Below are 22,564 nucleotides of genomic sequence, written 5' to 3' on the forward strand. Positions count from 1 at the left end.
TTGGGAAAATCAATAAAAAATCCATTCCAAAAAAGTGAAAAAACAGTGAAAACTAAGGTGAAATTGCCACATGTGAACAAAAAACCGCTAGCGAGAAAGCATATTTTTGTTCCAACACCGTTTTCTCACTCCCCTTTAAAATTAGAGCGAAAAAATTTCACGCTTTTTTGCTCCACTTCCTGACCAAAATCACTACTCCAGTTTGACTTCAAAAATCAATTTTTGCCCCACTTCCTGACCAAAATCACTTCGCTTTTTTGCTCCACTTCCTGACAAAACAACTCCAGTTTCACTTCAAAAATCATGAAAATGTGTCAACAGATCTTAGAAAAATATAGCCGGAAGAATTCCGGAAGCAACTCGAAGCGTCAAAACTTCACAAAAAAGCTGAAGCCAATACCTTCTTTATTAAACCATTAATTTATGACCTCAAGTCCATTCTAAAAATTAGTGAATTTTAAAACACTGTCACCAAGAGAAACAAATTGCAGCAAAATTTAAACGTTACAGCAGTCCGAAAAAATTAGGATGGTCAAAACACTGATAGGCCGAAAAAGCTCACAGGGCTATCAATTGCCCTCAAATAATTTATGATTCTAATCTCAAAAAGATCGCGAAAGCAAACGACAGATAAAAATTTTAGAAACTAAGTTAAATTTTTCAAAAAAGAATACTCAAAGTTAAGATTCATATACCCAATACAATTAGACTTCTCACTGCAATAAGACAAAAACAACAGATACTTCTTCCTTGTTGTATATACAACATGATTAAAAATTAAATTAATCAAAGAATAGACATCAGCAAAACAATCAAAGGCAAAAAATCTTTAAAAACAATACCAGGATCGAAACGTAATTGCAATGAATAGTAATAAGTAGAAATGTTGGAAAAGGCTTTCTAGCAAACTCCCAGTTTTGTCTTATTTTGAATTTTATCAATTGCAAAACAAAGATATGACGAAAACCTAGGAAACAGCCGAAACCATTCATTTTTTAACTGAAAAAATCAATATAACGAATATAAAGTAGGTGTCAGGACAGAGCCAGAATGATACAAACTAGAATGTGAAGAATATGGACACAATGCAAGGAACACCGTAACAAGAAGACTAATTCTTGATTTTTGACAATTAAAAATAAAAACAAGAATAACGAATACTTTAGATTGTTCAGCGTTCGAGACATAAAAAGACAACGAGCCAACCGAGACAAACATCCATCTTCCTGAAAATAACAGAAAAAAAAGCAGAATTCAAACATACAAAACAAACAATTTGCAAAAAAATTGTCAAAAAACTTTTAAGACTGCATTTAAGAAAAATTTTTTTCAAAAACTCAACGCCAAAACATACCCGTCAGATTGCCGGAAAAAAGCCCACGTTGATTCCCAAAACTCTATTGGGATTGAAAGAAGGAAAATATCAACAAAAATTGATTTTTGTATAAAAAACGTTTTAAGTGCGATTTGTTTTAATGTCATTTCGTAATTGAACATACTCCTGTCTCTCAGTGAGAGGCTACAGGGCATAGTATCAATACCAATAAGCATTATAGATAGTAACTAAAACATATGAGAACAAAATTCAAGCACCGGGCATCTAAAAATGGGCTTTATGGGTTTATCCCGTTTCTTTACTATCTTCATTTTGAATTGCTTTGAAGAGCAGCTTTTGCTTAAAAGGACTGAGCAGAATGACAAAAGAGTGAAACTAGCCTACAGAAGTCAAAAAGATTTCACGCAAAATGTCCAAAAAGCGGCAAAATGGTTAAAGCGAAAAAAAAGTTCGACAAAGTAAAAAAAATAGGACCGCTATAATAGCCGGCTGAGAAGATGAGGGCGGTTATTAAAAATGATTGAATTTTTATTTAAACAAAACTAAAGTCCCTCGTGTTGCACAAAAAGACTTTCTAGTAATTAAAAGCAAAATACAAACAAAAAACAGAAAAACTGGAAAAAACTACCAAAATCGGATTAGCAAATGTACGATTTTATAAAACAAAATTACATCGAGGTAGAGAGAGGCATTGAGTATATAAATATTCCAAAGGAAGTTGCCACATTAACTGATTTTTGACAGGAAGACAGCTGGAAGATCCACAAAGGAGGAAATCAATAGAAAAAAGACAAAATTAATTAAAAAAATCAAGAAATTTGCCAATTTTAAACTTGAAACGCTTTTTCAGGCTATGAAAAACACTGTGGTATCAATTTCCGAGGTTTGCATTTCAATATAGCATCGAATAAAAATTATTTCAACAAAAAACCAAATTACAAGCAAAAAAACTGGGCCACAGACGAAAAAACTGCTAAAAACGGTTATCTATATGTGCCATTCAGTCAAAAACTACTTTTCAAAGTCAAAAAGTCATTCAATAAACGCAGCGCATGATCAAAAAACTTTTCTTGCTCAGAAAAAATTAGTTCACACGGCAATTTTACTTACTTTTGCTCTTAGGTCAAAACAGCGTCTGAACGAATAGTACTGATTACTTGAGCTATTGGCTATTGAATTCAAAGATTTCTTTTTACAAGCTACTGAAAATTTCCAACTTTCTACACTGAAATGAAAAATACATTGCTTGAAAAATACATGAAAAATACATGAAAAAATCAATATAACGAATATAAAGTAGGTGTCAGGACAGAGCCAGAATGATACAAACTAGAATGTGAAGAATATGGACACAATGCAAGGAACACCGTAACAAGAAGACTAATTCTTGATTTTTGACAATTAAAAATAAAAACAAGAATAACGAATACTTTAGATTGTTCAGCGTTCGAGACATAAAAAGACAACGAGCCAACCGAGACAAACATCCATCTTCCTGAAAATAACAGAAAAAAAAGCAGAATTCAAACACACAAAACAAACAATTTGCAAAAAAATTGTCAAAAAATTTTTAAGACTGCATTTAAGAAAAATTTTTTTTCAAAAACTCAACGCCAAAACATACCCGTCAGATTGCCGGAAAAAAGCCCACGTTGATTCCCAAAACTCTATTGGGATTGAAAGAAGGAAAATATCAACAAAAATTGATTTTTGTATAAAAACGTTTTAAGTGCGATTTGTTTTAATGTCATTTCGTAATTGAACATACTCCTGTCTCTCAGTGAGAGGCTACAGGGTATAGTATCAATACCAATAAGCATTATAGATAGTAACTAAAACATATGAGAACGAAATTCAGGCACCGGGCATCTAAAAATGGGCTTTATGGGTTTATCCCGTTTCTTTACTATCTTCATTTTGAATTGCTTTGAAGAGCAGCTTTTGCTTAAAAGGACTGAGCAGAATGACAAAAGAGTGAAACTAGCCTACAGAAGTCAAAAAGATTTCACGCAAAATGTCCAAAAAGCGGCAAAATGGTTAAAGCGAAAAAAAAGTTTGACAAAGTAAAAAAATAGGACCGCTATAATAGCCGGCTGAGAAGATGAGGGCAGTTATTAAAAATGATTGAATTTTTATTTAAACAAAACTAAAGTCCCTCGTGTTGCACAAAAAGACTTTCTAGTAATTAAAAGCAAAATACAAACAAAAAACAGAAAAACTGGAAAAAAACTACCAAAATCGGATTAGCAAATGTACGATTTTATAAAACAAAATTACATCGAGGTAGAGAGAGGCATTGAGTATATAAATGTTCCAAAGGAAGTTGCCACATTAACTGATTTTTGACAGGAAGACAGCTGGAAGATCCACAAAGGAGGAAATCAATAGAAAAAAGACAAAATTAATTAAAAAAATCAAGAAATTTGCCAATTTTAAACTTGAAACGCTTTTTCAGGCTATGAAAAACACTGTGGTATCAATTTCCGAGGTTTGCATTTCAATATAGCATCGAATAAAAATTATTTCAACAAAAAAACCAAATTACAAGCAAAAAAACTGGGCCACAGACGAAAAAACTGCTAAAAACGGTTATCTATATGTGCCATTCAGTCAAAAACTACTTTTCAAAGTCAAAAAGTCATTCAATAAACGCAGCGCATGATCAAAAAACTTTTCTTGCTCAGAAAAAATTAGTTCACACGGCAATTTTACTTACTTTTGCTCTTAGGTCAAAACAGCGTCTGAACGAATAGTACTGATTACTTGAGCTATTGGCTATTGAATTCAAAGATTTCTTTTTACAAGCTACTGAAAATTTCCAACTTTCTACACTGAAATGAAAAATACATTGCATCATTTTTAGCGACTTAGGTGCATTTTTTTTTCAACGGGAGAGGGCAATAAAAATGTCGAGTTTTACCGTGACCAGATAACTGCAATGCAGTTCAATCTTTCTTATTTTCTGTAATCAGGATTTAGTTAACTACTCTATTGAAGTTCACGTATCCAAATAACAACAACCGACGCATTCTCGACACTCAAAATAATGAATTGACAATTATCATGATCCTCAATGATAAAGATCTGTTGATAGAATCACACAAGAATTTATTTTATCATACATGATAGCGTACAAAGGTGACATACCGACAACTGTGAAGGAGGTTGTTGCTGTGAGGCAGAGAACTTGCTCGGATAACCCCCACTCTCCGACTCTTTTAACCGCAACGTCTGCAAAAACATCATTCACTTTCTCTATTCACACGGACGTGGTGGCGTTCTCAGTACAAATCAGATCTTACTCATTTAAAACAAGTTGGGTTTCTAACGTGACTTAAATCAAAACATAGCCGACAGATTGCCAAAGAGGCGCGGCTGATTCCCATGACTTTGACTGGGATTGAAAAGCATGCCGTATCTGTAGAGTAAGTAAAACAGGGCAAGTATTACTGAACAATAAAAAAACCGAAATATAAAAAGGGGCAAATTTAATTTTCTGAAAACATACAAGATTTCTAAATGAAAACTTTTCACAGAGAAATAATCATCAGCCAAAACATCAACCATTTGCAACAGCCGAAAAATAAGAGTAGTTTGTGTGCATTTACTTAGCACAAAAAAGTTCAAAATGGAAATTGGCTTCCAATCCCAATCCAGATTTTTGCTATTTTTAACTTCTTATCGTCCTACTAAGGTAAGCAAAAGGCAAATTCAGAGAAAACTATTTGATTGAGGTAAATCGCAAGTGACCAAAAATACTTAAAGGAGTAGAAAAAATTAGCTCCACGTGTTAAGAATGAAGTCACGCACTCAATTCTATCGAAAATATACTCGAAATAGGCAACAGCTCCTTTGAAGTGAGCGTGACAACACTTGTCATAACAATAAAGACGCTACTAAGAAAAGTCCAATCATTCATGCCAAAATCATAAATGCGAAAGTAACTCTAGCAAAAAAACGTTCTCTGCCATGTTTCTTCTATAACAATTCTTCCAAGGAAAACAAAAAATCTAACACTCAAACAGCAGCTATCTATTAAAAGTTTCAGTACTCTTAGTCAATGTAAGCCTTTACTCAGCCCATATTATCAAACGACGGCAGATGAAGTTCTCATTTGCACTATTTGCAAGTAGTGACAACCAAGAAACTTTGCAACAACAAACTTCTAAAGAACAGACAATAACAATTCGAAACACAGAACAACCATCTGCCATAGCAAATTATCCGCAGTAAATGAAGTTTTTACGCATTCAGTTAATCTGCACCTTCACATCTAACTACAAGTCGAAGGTAAATGAAGCCCAAACAATAAATCAACAAAGTTCTTGCAAATCTAAACACAAACATCTTGCAAACATAAAGCACTACAAAAAGGCGCAGGTTTTCAGTATGGAACAGAAATCAAAACGATCAAAGGAAATCACCTGATGAAAACAGGAAAACAGGTCGAAGCAACAAATAATAACATGTAATCAATTAACAAACCATAGAGAAACAAAAACATTAGTCGACAAAATCAGATCTTCATTGTTCAGTTGATCTCTGCTTCTAAACATCAAATCCAAACAGAGCCGAACAGAGCGAAAGCCAGACAAAAAACCTTAAAATCAATTGATTTGCAACTAACGATTATGAATGAGACCCCAACAACGAAATAACTACAATCGAACTGTTCAGCACAGAACAAAACATTAAAAAACAGACATTGATCAGTAGCCGTCTGCTAAAGCGAAATTTCAGCAGAAATTGAAAGTTTCAGGACACTAAAGGGATCTCGCAAAGCAGTTTGAAATCAAATAAACTATAATTGAACAAAGTTATTGCAGACCTCAAAATACTAAAAAAACGTCATCAATTTCCATGAGAGGAAGAAAAGTAAAAAAAAAAGATTCAATCAAATCAACTAAAGCAGCAAAAAAGTAAGCGCAATATTGATAACAAGCAACCTATCGCCAAATCCAGCAGAAAAAAAATCATCTGTAGACAAAATCGTAAATTTTCAGTAGAGCTATGCTTTAAGACAACTAATAGACCCCAAAAAAAATCAAAAGCAATCCAAAGGTTCCACAAAATCATGTTAAAATGACATCCATAACTGAGACTACAGCGAAGAGATGACAACAATTAAAAAAAAATCTGCAAAGAACATTTCTCCTAATGAAAAGACAAAAACTCAAAACCAGGAACAACAACCACCTGCTATGGCAGTTCTATACTCAGCACCCGTAAGCTTCTGCTCACTTAGTTGACAGCTATGTCCGAGCTTTTTCACAACCAAAACTACCAGCCGATGGCAGAACTTGGAACTGATTTAAACTACAATGTAAGGAAGCTCGTGAAAAGCTTACACCAACTCACTAAAAAAAGACATGTTCAAACTAGAAAGATGTAAGAAAAATCAATAAATTCGAATCACTTAATGAATAAACTAACCAATAGAAGTGGGCACGAAGTATTAACAAGCAACATACTAAAAAAAATCTAGCAACACAAAAAAATCAATCGATAAGATCTTAATTGTCCAGGTAATCTAGGATTTTATACGTCATACAAAAAGACCCAAAAAAACAGAATACAAATAAAATTCCTTGTAAAGCGCCTATTTAAAAACAACGATTACAGAAGATCCCAGCAAAAGTAAAATGAATCAGAAAAACTTTGTGCACAGAATATTTTGTCAATGAAGAAAAGAAAAATTCGCAAACGGGAACAACAAATATCTGCTAAAGCGAGTTATACGCTGCAATCGAAAATTTCTGCTCATTATGTTCAGCTTCGCTTTTACACAGCTCAAACTGCCAGACAAAAGCAGAAGGACTTCGAACTAATTTAAACAATAAAGCAACGAAGCTCGTGATAAGCTCACTCTCTAAAGCACTAAAAGGGAATGTTTTCAGAATGGGAACAGAGGTAGACAAAAACGATTAATTGTTCGTTTGATCAATGCTCTCAAACATCATAAAAAGAACAGAAAAATCGGAAGAATTTAATGTTGGCCTTCTCAAAGCCCCGAAAACCAGTCGCTGGTAAATGAATTTGGAACTCATTTATAGAATAATTCAACGACGCTCTTGCAAACCTTAACCTAGAGCAATACAAAAGGTAGCAGTTTCCGTTATGGGAAAAGAAGTTAACAAAAAGGACCACTTGAAATCACTTGATGAAATGAGAAACAAACCCGATTCCCGAAAAAAGCATGGAACACAAACAACCTCTGAGAAAACAAAAACATTAGTAAAAAAAGTCAATGTTCGGTTGATCTATGCTTTTATTTATTATACAGGCAGAGAACTGAAAAAAAAACAACAGCATCTAGACAAGAACGTTGAAAACCAAGCATGTGAAAATCATGCCTATAACTGCGACTCCAACAAAGAAGTAACGAAAATAAAAAAGTTCTAAGATAAAGAATAGAAAAAGAATATAGAAAAAAAAATATAAAAAAGTTCTAAAATAAAAAAACGAAAAAAGAAAAAGTTCTGCAAAGAAAACAATTATTTCAAAGAATAGCAACAAATCAAAACACCGAACACAACCAATCTGCTAGAGCAGAAACTAAGTCACCACGTTTCCGTGCACCAAGTCCATCTCCGCATTTTCAGAGCCCTAAACACCCGTCGAATTAGTTTGAACTCATTTAACAATAACTCAACAACGGTCTTGCAAACTTCAATCTCAATAGCACTGCAAACAACAGCAACACATAGGTCTGCACATTATGTAATAACATAGAACATATTAACAAATTCCAGAAAAACAACACATCATTCAATAAATTCTTCAATGTTCGGTTGATCTATGCTTTCAGATATTATAAAACAGCCGAGAAAAAGGGATTAGGACAAAAACCTTGAACACCACTCATGCAAGTATCACGCCTATAACTTAGACATACGTAAAGAAGTAAAACCAATGAAAAAAATCTGCAAAGAACAATTTTCAATGAAACCAGAAATTGGAAAAAATTTAAACAGATAGTTTATAGCAATCTGTTTCGAACCGTAGCCATCTGCCAGAGCAGAACTAAACTCAGCAAATATTCTCTGAGCACATAGTTGATATTCAGATTTGCACAGTCCTAACTAGACAAAACGTAAATCACGTGAAAATGACGCCTTTAAATGAGACAAAAGAAAACTACTTAAAAGTCGTACTTAAACTCATCTAAGCCGTAACTCTACAACGTTCTTGTGAAGCTTAATCTCTACAGCGTTACAAAAATCATCCGTTCCCATGAAGAAAACAGAAAGACAAAAAAACGATTAATTGAAATCACGCGACAAAAACAGGCAAAAATTGATGTGGGCGCTAAACAATAACATGGAACATAATGACAAATTCTAGCACAACAAAAACCAGTTTATTAAATCTTTATTGCTCACATGATCTATGCCTATATAGAAAGCGACCCCTAAAGTAAAAATCACACAAGAAACTCGAAAAAAACTCATTGAGTAATTGAAATCACCTGACACGAGAGAACAAGTAGATGTGGACAATAAACAATAAGGAAAAGATCAACCAATTCTACCAACAAAACATCAATCAAATAAGTCGTCAGTGTTCAGTTGATATAAGCTTTTAAACATCATAAAAAAAGAGACCCGAGCAAAACGGAGTCCAGAAGAAAAAAACAAAAACACAAGTTACAATGACGACTTGTGTTAAAACGACTGAGACAAAACACAACTACTTGTCAAAGGTAGCTAAGCTCGGAACTCATTTAAACATAATTCAACAACGACCTTGAAGCACATCTCTAAGGCTTTAGAAAAGCATCCCTTCTCATTACGGGAACGTAGAAAAATGAAACGAGTAATTGAATTAAAGTGGCCAAAGCAGGATCAAACACTGCAAAAAACATGGCACATATTCACAAATTCTAGCAAAGCCAGATATCAGTTACTAAAATCAATGCTTTTTACATCACATACAAAGACACACCTAAAACAGAAGCAACACAAAAAATACTGCGGATTTATTTGATTTGACAAATTGCAGAGCCCACACTACCAGTCGAAGGCGATTGAAATTCGAACTCATTCTAGCCATAATTCAACAACGATCTTTTAAAGGCTAATCTCTACAGCACTGCCAAAAGCATCCATCCGTTTTCATCATTGCAGTAGAAGCAAACAAAAATAAGTATTTAGAACCACTTAATAAAAGCGGGAACAATTAGATAAGGACAATAAACAAAATGGAAATGATTACTAATTCTAGCAAAAAACACTTCAGTTGATCTATGCGTTTAAACATTATATTAAAGAGTACCCGAGAAAAACGGAGTGCAGAGGAAAACAAAACAACACTCAATTGAAAATTACTACTTTAACTGAGACTAAAGCACAACTACTAGTCAAAAGTAGCTGAGCTTGGAACTCATTTAAACATAATTCAACAACGACCTCTAAGCACATCTCTAAGGCTTTAGAAAAGCATCCCTTCTCATTACGGGAACGTAGAAAATTGAAACGAGTAATTGAAATAAAGTGGCAAAAGCAGGATCAAACACTGAAAAAAACATGGCACACATTCACAAATTCTAGCAAAGCCAGATATCAGTTACTAAAATCAATGCTTTTTACATCACATACGAAGAGACACCTAAAATAGAAGCAACACAAAAAATACAGCGCATTTATTTGAATTGACAAATTGCAGAGCCCACACTACCAGTTGAAGGCGATTGAAATTCGAACTCATTCTAGCTATAATTCAACAACGATCTTTTAAAGGTTAATCTCTACAGCACTGCCAAAAGCATCCATCCGTTTTCATCATTGCAGTAGAAGCAAACAAAAATAAGTATTTGGAACCACTTGACAAAAGCGCGAACAATTAGATAAGGACAATAAACAAAATGGAAATGATTACTAATTCTAGCAAAAAACACTTAGTTGATCTATGCTTTTAAACAATAAATTAAAGAGTACCCGAGAAAAACGGAGTGCAGAGGAAAAAACAACACTCAATTGAAAATGACTACTTTAACTGAGACTAAAGCACAACTACTAGTCAAAGACAGCTGAGGGTAAAACTCAATGAAACACGGTACTGCGAAGCTGCTCCCTAAGGAATTAAAAAAGCATCCATTCTCATTATAGGAGCGGAATAATTAAAAATGAGTACTTCAAATAACGTGGGAAAAGCAGGAACAAACAGATGTCGGCACTGAACATAAACATGGAATACAATAATAAATTCTAGCAAAGCAAAATATCAGTTATTCAAATCTTCATTGCTCAGCTGATCTATGCTTCTATACGTCACATATGAAGACACGCCTAAAAAACAGCAAAGAAGAAAAATTCTGCGCATTTAGTTGATTTCCACATTTGCAGAGCTCGCACTACCAATCGAAGGCAATTAAAATTGGAAATCATTTTATCCATAACTCAACGACGGTATTGCAAAACTTAATCTCTACCGCACGGCGCAGTCATCAATCCGTTTTCATTATTGGAACAGAAGCGAACAGATGTGTAATTGAAATCACTTGACACGTGGGAACAAATCGATGTGGACAAAAAACAATATGGAAAAGATTAACCAATTCTAGAAAACCAAAACATCAGTCAAAAAAATCTTCAGTGTTCAGTTGATATATGCTTTCAAACATCAAATTAAAGAGGACCCGAGAAAAACGGAGTGCAGAGGAAATAAACAAATATACTCGTTTGAAAATGACTACTTTAACTGAGACAAAAGCACAACTACTAGTCAAAGGCAGCTGAGGTTAAAACTCGGTATTGCGATGCTGATCCCTAAGGAATTAGAAAAGCATCCATTCTCATTACAGGAGCGGAATAAATAAAAACGAGTACTTCAAATAACGTGGAAAAGCAGGAACAAACAGATGTGGGCACTGAACTAAAACATGGAACACAATATCAAATTCTAGCGAAGCAAGACAGCAGTTATTCAAATCTTCATTGCTCAGCTGATCTATGCTTCTATACGTCACATATGAAGACACGCCTAAAAAACAGCAAAGAAGAAAAATTCTGCGCATTTAGTTGATTTCCACATTTGCAGAGCTCGCACTACCAATCGAAGGCAATTAAAATTGGAAATCATTTTATCCATAACTCAACGACGGTATTGCAAAACTTAATCTCTACCGCACGGCGCAGTCATCAATCCGTTTTCATTATTGGAACAGAAGCGAACAGATGTGTAATTGAAATCACTTGACACGTGGGAACAAATCGATGTGGACAAAAAACAATATGGAAAAGATTAACCAATTCTAGAAAACCAAAACATCAGTCAAAAAAATCTTCAGTGTTCAGTTGATATATGCTTTCAAACATCAAATTAAAGAGGACCCGAGAAAAACGGAGTGCAGAGGAAATAAACAAATATACTCGTTTGAAAATGACTACTTTAACTGAGACAAAAGCACAACTACTAGTCAAAGGCAGCTGAGGTTAAAACTCGGTATTGCGATGCTGATCCCTAGGGAATTAGAAAAGCATCCATTCTCATTACAGGAGCGGAATAAATAAAAACGAGTACTTCAAATAACGTGGAAAAGCAGGAACAAACAGATGTGGGCACTGAACTAAAACATGGAACACAATATCAAATTCTAGCGAAGCAAAACAGCAGTTATTCAAATCTTCATTGCTCAGCTGATCTATGCTTCTATACGTCACATATGAAGACACGCCTAAAAAACAGCAAAGAAGAAAAATTCTGCGCATTTAGTTGATTTCCACATTTGCAGAGCTCGCACTACCAATCGAAGGCAATTAAAATTGGAAATCATTTTATCCATAACTCAACGACGGTATTGCAAAACTTAATCTCTACCGCACGGCGCAGTCATCAATCCGTTTTCATTATTGGAACAGAAGCGAACAGATGTGTAATTGAAATCACTTGACACGTGGGAACAAATCGATGTGGACAAAAAACAATATGGAAAAGATTAACCAATTCTAGAAAACCAAAACATCAGTCAAAAAAATCTTCAGTGTTCAGTTGATATATGCTTTCAAACATCAAATTAAAGAGGACCCGAGAAAAACGGAGTGCAGAGGAAATAAACAAATATACTCGTTTGAAAATGACTACTTTAACTGAGACAAAAGCACAACTACTAGTCAAAGGCAGCTGAGGTTAAAACTCGGTATTGCGATGCTGATCCCTAAGGAATTAGAAAAGCATCCATTCTCATTACAGGAGCGGAATAAATAAAAACGAGTACTTCAAATAACGTGGAAAAGCAGGAACAAACAGATGTGGGCACTGAACTAAAACATGGAACACAATATCAAATTCTAGCGAAGCAAAACAGCAGTTATTCAAATCTTCATCGCTCAGCTGATCTATGCTTTTATACATCACATACGAAGACACGCCTAAAAAAAGCAACAAAGAAGAGAAATTCTGCGCATTTAGTTGATTTCCACATTTGCAGAGCCCGCACTACCAATCGAAGGCAATTAAAATTGGAAACCATTTAATCCATAACTCAACGACGGTATTGCAGAACTTAATCTCTACCGCACTGCGCAGTCATCAATCCGTTTTCATTATTGGAACAGAAGCAAACAGATATGTGTAATTGAAATCACTTGACACGTGGGAACAAATCGATGTGGACAAAAAACAATATGGAAAAGATTAACCAATTCTAGAAAACCAAAACATCAGTCAAATCAGTCTTCACTGTTCAGTTGATCTATGCTTTTAAACAACATATAAAAAGAGATCCGAGCAAAACTGTGTCCAGACGAAAAAAAAACAAAACCACAAGAGAAAATGACGACTTAAACTGAGATCAAAGCACAACTACTACTAAAAGGCAGCTAAGGTCGAAACTCATTTTAGCCATAATTCAACGACAGTCTTGCAAACCCTAATCTCAACAGCAATACAAGGGCATGCATCCGTTTTCATTAATGGAACAGACGCCAATAAAAAGGAGTGATTGAAAATCACTTGACAAAAGCAGGAACAAATAGTTGTGGACAATAAACAATGTGGAAAAGATTAAAGAATTCTCGCTAAACAAAGCATCAGTCAATTAAATCTTCAGTGTTCAGTTGATCTATGCTTTTAAACATCATATAAAAAGAGACCCGAGCAAAATTGTGTCCAGACGAAAAAAAAAACCACAAGAGAAAATGACGACTTAAACAGAGATCAAAGCACAACTACTAGTCAATGCAGCTAAGGTTGAAACTCATTAAAGCCATAATTCAACGACAGTCTTGCAAATCCTAATCTCAACAGCAATACAAAGGCATGCATCCATTTTCATCATTGCAGTAGAAGCAAACAAAAATAAGTATTTGGAACCACTTGATAAAAGCGGGAACAATTAGATAAGGACAATAAACAAAATGGAAATGATTACTAATTCTAGCAAAAAACACTTCAGTTGATCTATGCTTTTAAACATTAAAAGTACCCGAGAAAAACGGAGTGCAGAGGAAAACAAAACAACACTCCATTAAAAATGACTATTTTAACTGAGACTAAAGCACAACTACTAGTCAAAGTCAGCTGAGGGTAAAACTCAATAATGCGAAGCAGATCCCTAAGGAATTAAAAAAGCATCCATTCTCATAGGAGCGGAATAAATAAAAATGAGTACTTCAAATAACGTGGGAAAAGCAGGAACAAACAGATGTCGGCACTGAACTAAAACATGGAACACAATAAGAAATTCTAGCAAAGCAAAATATCAGTTATTCAAATCTTCATTGCTCAGATGATCTATGCTTTTATACATCACATTTGAAGACGCGCCTAAAAAAGCAGCAACAAAGAAAAATTCTGCGCATTTAGTTGATTTGCACATTTGCAGAGCCCGCACTACCAATCTAAGGCAATTGAAATTGGAATTCATTTAATCCATAACTCAACGACGTTATTGCAAAACTTAATCTCTATAGCAATGCAAAGTCATCCATGCGTTTTCAATATTGGAACAGAAGCAAACAAAAATGAGTGATTTAAATCACTTGATATGTGGGAACAAATAGATGCGGACAAAAAACAATATGGAAAAGATTAAACAATTCTAACCAAACAAAGCATCAATCAATTGAATCTTCAGTGTTCAGTTGATCTATGCTTTCAAAAATCAAACTACTGAGGACCCAAGAAAAAAGGAGTGCAGAGGAAATAAACAAATACACTCGTTTGAAAATGACTACTTTAACTGAGACTAAAGCACAACTACTAGTCAAAGGCAGCTGAGGTTAAAACTCATTTAAACACGGTACTGCGGTGCTGATCCCTAAGGAAGTAGAAAAGCATCCATTCTCATTATCGGAGCAGAATAAATAAAAATGAGTACTTTAAATAACGTGGGAAAAGCAGGAACAAACATGTCGGCACTGAACATAAACATGGAACACAATAATAAATTCTAGCAAAGCAAAATATGTTATTCAATTCTTCATTGCTCAGCTGATCTATGCTTCTATACATCACATATGAAGACACGCCTAAAAAAGAAGCAACAAAGAAAAATTCTGCGCATTTAGTTGATTTGCACATTTGCAGAGACCGCACTACCAATCGAAGGCAACTGAAATTGGAATTCATTTAATCCATAACTCAACGACGGTATTGCAAAAGTTAATCTCTATAGCACTGCAAAGTCATCCATCCGTTTTCATTATTGGAACAGAAGCAAACAAAAACGAGTGATTGAAATAACTTGACAGGTGGGAACAAATATATGTGGACAAAAAACAATATGGAAAATATTAACCAATTCTAACCAAACAAAGTATCAGTAAAATGAATCTTCAGTGTTCAGTTGATCTATGCTTTCAAACATCAAATTAAAGAGGACCCGAGAAAAACGGAGTGCAGAGGAACTAAACAAATATACTCGTTTGAAAATGACTACTTTAACTGAGACTAAAGCACAACTACTAGTCAAAGGCAGCTGAGGTTAAAACTCGGTACTGCGATGCTGATCCCTAAGGAATTAGAAAAGCATCCATTCTCATTAGAGGAGCGGAATAAATAAAAACGAGTACATCAAATAACGTGGTAAAAGCAGGAACAAACAGATGTGGGCACCGAACTAAAACATGGAACACAGTATCAAATTCTAGCGAAGCAGAACAGCAGTTATTCAAATCTTCATCACTCAGCTGATCTATGCTTTTATACATCATATATGAAGACACGCCTAAAAAACAACAAAGAAGAAAAATTCTGCGCATTTAGTTGATTTCCACATTTGCAGAGCCCGCACTACCAATCGAAGGCATTAAAATTGGAAATCATTTAATCCATAACTCAACGACGGTATTGCACAATTTAATCTCTACCGCACTGCGCAGTCATCAATCCGTTTTCATTATTGGAACAGAAGCAAACAGATATGTGTAATTGAAATCACTTGACACGTGGGAACAAATCGATGTGGACAAAAAACAATATGGAAATGATTAACCAATTCTAGAAAACCAAAACATCAGTCAAATAAGTCTTCAGTGTTCAGTTGATCTATGCTTTTAAACATCATACAAAAAAGAGGTCCGAGCAAAACGGAGTCCAGACAAAAAAAACAAAACCACAAGAGAAAATAACGACTTAAACTGAGATCAAAGCACAACTACTACTAAAAGGCAGCTAAGGTCGAAACTCATTTTAGCCATAATTCAACGACGGTCTTGCAAATCCTAATCTCAACAGCAATACAAAGGCATGCATCCGTTTTCATTAATGGAACAGACGTCAACAAAAAGGAGTGATTGAAAATCACTTGACAAAAGCAGGAACAAATAGTTGTGGACAAAAAACAATGGAAAAGATTAAAGAATTCTCGCTAAAGAAAGCATCAGTCAATTAAATCTTCAGTGTTGAGTTGATCTATCCTTTTAAACATCATTTAAAAAGAGACCCGAACAAAACGGTGTCCAGACGAAAAAAAAACCAAAAGTGAAAATGACCGACTTTAACGGAGATCATAGCACAACTACTAGTCAAAGGCAGCTGAGCTTGGAACTCATTTAAACATAATTCAACAAAGACCTTGAAGCACACCTTTAAGGCTTTAGAAAAGCATCCCTTCTCATTACGGGAACGTAGAAAAATGAAACGAGTAATTGAATTAAAGTGGCCAAAGCAGGATCAAACACTGAAAAAAAACATAGCACATTCACAAATTCTAGCAAAGCCAGATATCAGTTACTAAAATCAATGCTTTTTACATCACATACGAAGACACACCTAAAACAGAAGCAACACAAAAAATACTGCCGATTTATTTGATTTGACAAATTGCAGAGCCCACACTACGAGTCGAAGGCGATTGAAATTCGAACTCATTCTAGCCATAATTCAACAACGATCTTTTAAAGGTTAATCTCTACAGCACTGCCAAAAGCATCCATCCATTTTCATCATTGCAGTAGAAGCAAACAAAAATAAGTATTTGGAACCACTTCATAAAGCGGGAACAATTAGATAAGGAGAATAAACAAAATGGAAATGATTACTAATTCTAGCAAAAAACACTTCAGTTGATCTTTGCTTTTGAACATTAAATTAAAGAGTACCCGAGAAAAACGGAGTGCAGAGGAAAACAAAACAACACTCCATTGAAAATGACTATTTTAACTGAGACTAAAGCACAACTACTAGTCAAAGGCAGCTGAGGGTAAAACTCAATTATGCGAAGCTGATCCCCAAGGAATTAAAAAAGCATCCATTCTCATTATAGGAGCGGAATAAATAAAAATGAGTACTTCAAATAACGTGGGAAAAGCAGGAACAAACAGATGTCGGCACTGAACTAAAACATGGAACACAATATCAAATTCTAGCGAAGCAAAACAGCAGTTATTCAAATAATCATCGCTCAGCTGATCTATGCTTTTATACATCACATATGAAGACACGCCTAAAAAAACAACAAACAAAACTTCTGCGCATTTAGTTGATTTCCGCATTTGCAGAGCTCGCACTACCAATCGAAGGCAATTAAAATTGGAAATCATTTTATCCATAACTCAACGACGGTATTGCAAAACTTAATCTCTACCGCATGGCGCAGTCATCAATCCATTTTCATTATTGGAACAGAAGCGAACAGATATGTGTAATTGAAATCACTTGACACGTGGGAACAAATCGATGTGGACAAAAAACAATATGGAAAAGATTAACCAATTCTAGAAAACCAAAGCATCAGTCAAATAAGTCTTCAGTGTTCAGTTGATCTATGCTTTTAAACATCATATAAAAAGAGGTCCGAGCAAAACGGAGTCCAGACAAAAAAAAACAAAACCACAAGTGAAAATAAGGACTTTAACTGAGACTAAAGCAAAACTACTAGTCACAGGCAGCTGAGGTTAAAACTCAATTAAACACGGTACTGCGATGCTGATCCCTAGGGAAGTAGAAAAGCATCCATTCTCATTATAGGAGCGGAATAAATAAAACGAGTACATCAAATAACGTGGTAAAAGCGGGAACAAACATATGTGGGCACTGAACTAAAACATGGAACACAATATCAAATTCTAGCGAAGCAAAACAGCAGTTATTCAAATATTCATCACTCAGCTGATCTATGCTTTTATACATCACATATGAAGACACGCCTAAAAAAAAAACAACAAAGAAAAAAATTCTGCGCATTTAGTCGATTTCCACATTTGCAGAGCTCGCACTACCAATCGAAGGCAATTAAAATTGGAAATCATTTAATCCATAACTCAACGACGGTATTGCAAAACTTAATCTCTACCGCACTGCGCAGTCATCAATCCGTTTTCATTATTGGAACATAAGCAAACAGATATGTGTAAATGAAATCACTTGACACGTGGGAACAAATCGATGTGGACAAAAAAAACAATATGGAAAAGATTAACCAATTCTAGAAAACCAAAACATCAGTCAAATAAGTCTTCAGTGTTCAGTTGATCTATGCTTTTAAACATCATATAAAAAGAGGTCCGAGCAAAACGGAGTCCAGACAAAAAAATACAAAACCACAAGTGAAAATAAGGACTTTAACCGAGATCAAAGCACCACTAGTCAAGGGCAGCAGAGGTTAAAACTCAATTAAACACGGTATTGCAAAGCTGCTCTCTAATACATTAGAAAAGCATCCGTTCTCAATATAGGAGCGAAAAAAAATTAAAACGAGTACTTCAAATAACGTTGGAAAAGCAGGAACAAACAGATGTCACTGAACTAAAACATGGAAAATAACAAATTCTAGCAAAGCAAAATATGAGTTATTCAATTCTTCATTCCTCAGCTGATCTAGGCTTTTATACATCACATATGAAGACACACCTAGAAAAGAAGCAACAAAGAAAAATTTTGCGCATTTAGTTGATTTGCACATTCGCAGAGCCCGCATAACCAATCGAAGGCAATGAAATTGGAATTCATTTAACCCATAACTTAACGACGGTATTGAAAATCTTAATCTCTATAGCAATGCGAAGCCATCCATCCATTTTATTTATTGGAACAGAAGCAAACGAAAATCAGTAATTGAAATCACTTGAAACGTGGGACAAATAGTTGTGGACAAAAAACAATATGGAAAAAATTAACCCATTCTAGAAAAAAAATCAGTCAAATAAATCAGTAGTGTATCTATGCTTTTAAACATCATATAAAAAGAGGTCCGAGAAAAACGGAGTCCAGACGAAAAAAAACAAATCCAAAAGTGAAAATGACGACTTTAACTGAGATCAAAGCACGACTACTAGTCAAAGGCAGCTAAGATTGAAACTCATTTAAGCCATAAATACGACTTTAACTGAGATCAAAGCACAACAACTAGTCAAAGGCAGCTAAGGTTGAAACTCATTTAAGCCATAATTTAACGACGGTCTTGCAAATCCCAATCTCAATAGCAATACAAAGGCATGCATCCGTTTTCATTATTGGAACAGACGCCCACAAAAAGGAGTAATTGAAATAAGCAGGAACAAATAGATGTGGACACTAAAAAACGTGGAAAGGATTAACCAATTCTCGTCAAACAAAGCATTAGTCAATTAAATCTTCAGTGTTTATTTGATCTATTCTTTTAAAGATCATATAAAATTGGACCCGACAAAAAAAGAGTCCAGAGGGGAAAAAACAAAGCCACTCATTTTAAAATGACAATTTTGGCTGAGACCAAAGCACAGCTACTAGTCAAAGGCAGCTGAGGTTTAAACTCAATTAAACAAAGTATTGCAAGGCTGATCGCTAAGGCATTAGAAAAGCATCCGTTCTCATTATAGGGGAGAAAAGAAAACAAAAACGAGTACTTCAAATAACGTGGGGAAAAGCAGGAACAAACAGATCTGGTCACTGAACTAAAACATGGAACAAAATAAAAAATTCTAGAAAAGCAAAATTTCAGTTATTCAATTCTTCATTGCTCAGCTGATCTATGCTTTTATACATCACATATGAAGACACGCCTAAAAAGAAGCAACCAAGAAAAGTTCTCCGCAATTTGGTTGATTTGCACATTTGCAGAGCCCGCACTACCAATCGAAGGCAATTGAAATTGGAATTCATTTAATCCATAATTTAACGACGGTATTGCAGAACTTAATCTCTATAGCAATGCGAAGCCATCCATCCGTTTTCATTATTGGAACAGAAGCAAACAAATATGAGTAATTGAAATCACTTGACACGTGGGAACAAATAGATGTGGACAAAAAACAAAATGGAAAAAATTAACCAATTCTAGAAAAACAAAACATCAGTACATTACATCTTCAGTCTTCAGTTGATCTATGCTTCAAAACATCATATAAGAAAAGGTCCTAGCAAAGCGGAGTCCAGACGAAAAAAACCAAACTACAAGAGAAAATGACGACTTTAACTGGCGGAAACTCATTTAAGCCATAATCCAACTACGGTCTTGCAAAACCTAACCTCAACAGCAATACAAAAGAATGCATCCATTTTCATTATTGGAACAGAAGCAAACAAAAAGGAGTAATTGAAATGACTTGACAAAAGCAGGAACGAATAGATGTGGACAATGAACAATGTAGAAAAGATTAACCAATTCTCGCTAAGCAAAGCATCAGTCAATTAAACCTTCAGTGTCAGTTGATCTATGCTTTTAAACATCATATAAAAAGAGGTCCGAGCAAAGCGGAGTCCAGACGAAAAGAAAAAAAACAAAACCACAAGTGAAAATGACTACTTAAACTGAGATCAAAGCACAACTACTAGTCAAAGTCAGCTAAGGTTGAAAATCATTTAAGCCATAATTCAACGACGGTCCTGCAAATCCCAATCTCAACAGCAATACAAAGGCATGCATCCATTTCCATTATTGGAAAAGAAGCAAACAAAAAGGAGTAATTGAAATCATTTGACAAAAGCAGGAAAAAAAAGATAAGGACAATAAACAACGTGGAAAAGATAAACCAATTCTCGCTCAACAAAGCATCAGTCAATTAAATCTTCAGTGTTTAGTTGATCTTCGCTTTTAAAAATCATATAAAATGGGACCCAACAAAAAAAGAGTCCAGAGGGAAAAAATAAAACCACTCATGTTAAAAAAAACGACTTTGACTGAGACCAAAGCACAACTACTAGTCCAAGGCAGCTGAGGTTAAAACTCAATTAAACACGCTATTGCAAAGCTGATCTCTATAGCATTAGAAAAGCGTCTGTTCTCATTGTAGGAGAAAAAAAATAAAAACGAGTACTTCAAATAACGTGGGGAAAAGCAGGAACAAACAGATCTGGTCACTGAACTAAAACATGGAACAAAATAAAAAAAAATCTAGAAAAGCAAAATTTCAGTTATTCAATTCTTCATTGCTCAGCTGATCTATGCTTTTATACATCACATATGAAGACACGCCTAAAAAGAAGCAACCAAGAAAAGTTCTGCGCAATTTGGTTGATTTGCACATTTGCAGAGCCCGCACTACCAATCGAAGGCAATTGAAATTGGAATTCATTTAATCCATAATTTAACGACGGCATTGCAGAACTTAATCTCTATAGCAATGCGAAGCCATCCATCCGTTTTCATTATTGGAACAGAAGCAAACAAAAATGAGTAATTGAAATCACTTGACACGTGGGAACAAATAGATGTGGACAAAAAACGAAATATAAAAAATTAACCAATTCTAGAAAAACAAAACATCAGTACATTACATCTTCAGTCTTCAGTTGATCTATGCTTCAAAACATCATATAAGAAAAGGTCCTAGCAAAGCGGAGTCCAGACGAAAAAAACCAAACTACAAGAGAAAATGACGACTTTAACTGGTGGAAACTCATTTAAGCCATAATCCAACTACGGTCTTGCAAAAACTAACCTCAACAGCAATACAAAAGAATGCATCCATTTTCATTATTGGAACAGAAGCAAACAAAAAGGAGTAATTGAAATGACTTGACAAAAGCAGGAACGAATAGATGTGGACAATAAACAATGTAGAAAAGATTAACCAATTCTCGCTAAGCAAAGCATCAGTCAATTAAACCTTCAGTGTCAGTTGATCTATGCTTTTAAACATCATATAAAAAGAGGTCCGAGCAAAGCGGAGTCCAGACGAAAAGAAAAAAACAAAACCACAAGTGAAAATGACTACTTAAACTGAGATCAAAGCACAACTACTAGTCAAAGTCAGCTAAGGTTGAAAATCATTTAAGCCATAATTCAACGACGGTCCTGCAAATCCCAATCTCAACAGCAATACAAAGGCATGCATCCATTTCCATTATTGGAAAAGAAGCAAACAAAAAGGAGTAATTGAAATCATTTAACAAAAGCAGGAAAAAGATAAGGACAATAAACAACGTGGAAAAGATAAACCAATTCTCGCTCAACAAAGCATCAGTCAATTAAATCTTCAGTGTTTAGTTGATCTTCGCTTTTAAAAATCATATAAAATGGGACCCAACAAAAAAAGAGTCCAGAGGGAAAAAATAAAACCACTCATGTTAAAAAAAACGACTTTGACTGAGACCAAAGCACAACTACTAGTCAATGGCAGCTGAGGTTAAAACTCAATTAAACACGGTATTGCAAAGCTGATCTCTATAGCATTAGAAAAGCATCTGATCTGTTCTCATTGTAGGAGAAAAAAAATAATAACGAGTACTTCAAATAACGTGGGGAAAAGCAGGAACAAACAGATCTGGTCACTGAACTCAAACATGGAACAAAATAAAAAAATCTAGAAAAGCAAAATTTCAGTTATTCAATTCTTCATTGCTCAGCTAATCTATGCTTTTATACAT

At 34.7% G+C, this 22,564-nt stretch overlaps 1 protein-coding gene across 2 annotated transcripts in view; it reads right to left on the minus strand.

The window, feature by feature from the left end:
- Window positions 1-22,564, minus strand: part of LOC142345801 (TATA element modulatory factor-like) — a 128,378-nt gene that overhangs the window by 9,095 nt on the left and 96,719 nt on the right. For both annotated transcript variants that reach the window (XM_075398167.1, XM_075398166.1), the window contains one exon: window positions 4,484-4,567. In XM_075398167.1, the coding sequence (XP_075254282.1) occupies window positions 4,484-4,567 (84 nt within the window). The remainder of the gene's footprint in view (window positions 1-4,483; window positions 4,568-22,564) is intronic.

Source organism: Convolutriloba macropyga, chromosome 9, assembly GCF_964194025.1.
Source record: "Convolutriloba macropyga chromosome 9, txConMacr16.3, whole genome shotgun sequence".
Classification (NCBI taxonomy): Eukaryota; Metazoa; Xenacoelomorpha; order Acoela; family Convolutidae; genus Convolutriloba; species Convolutriloba macropyga.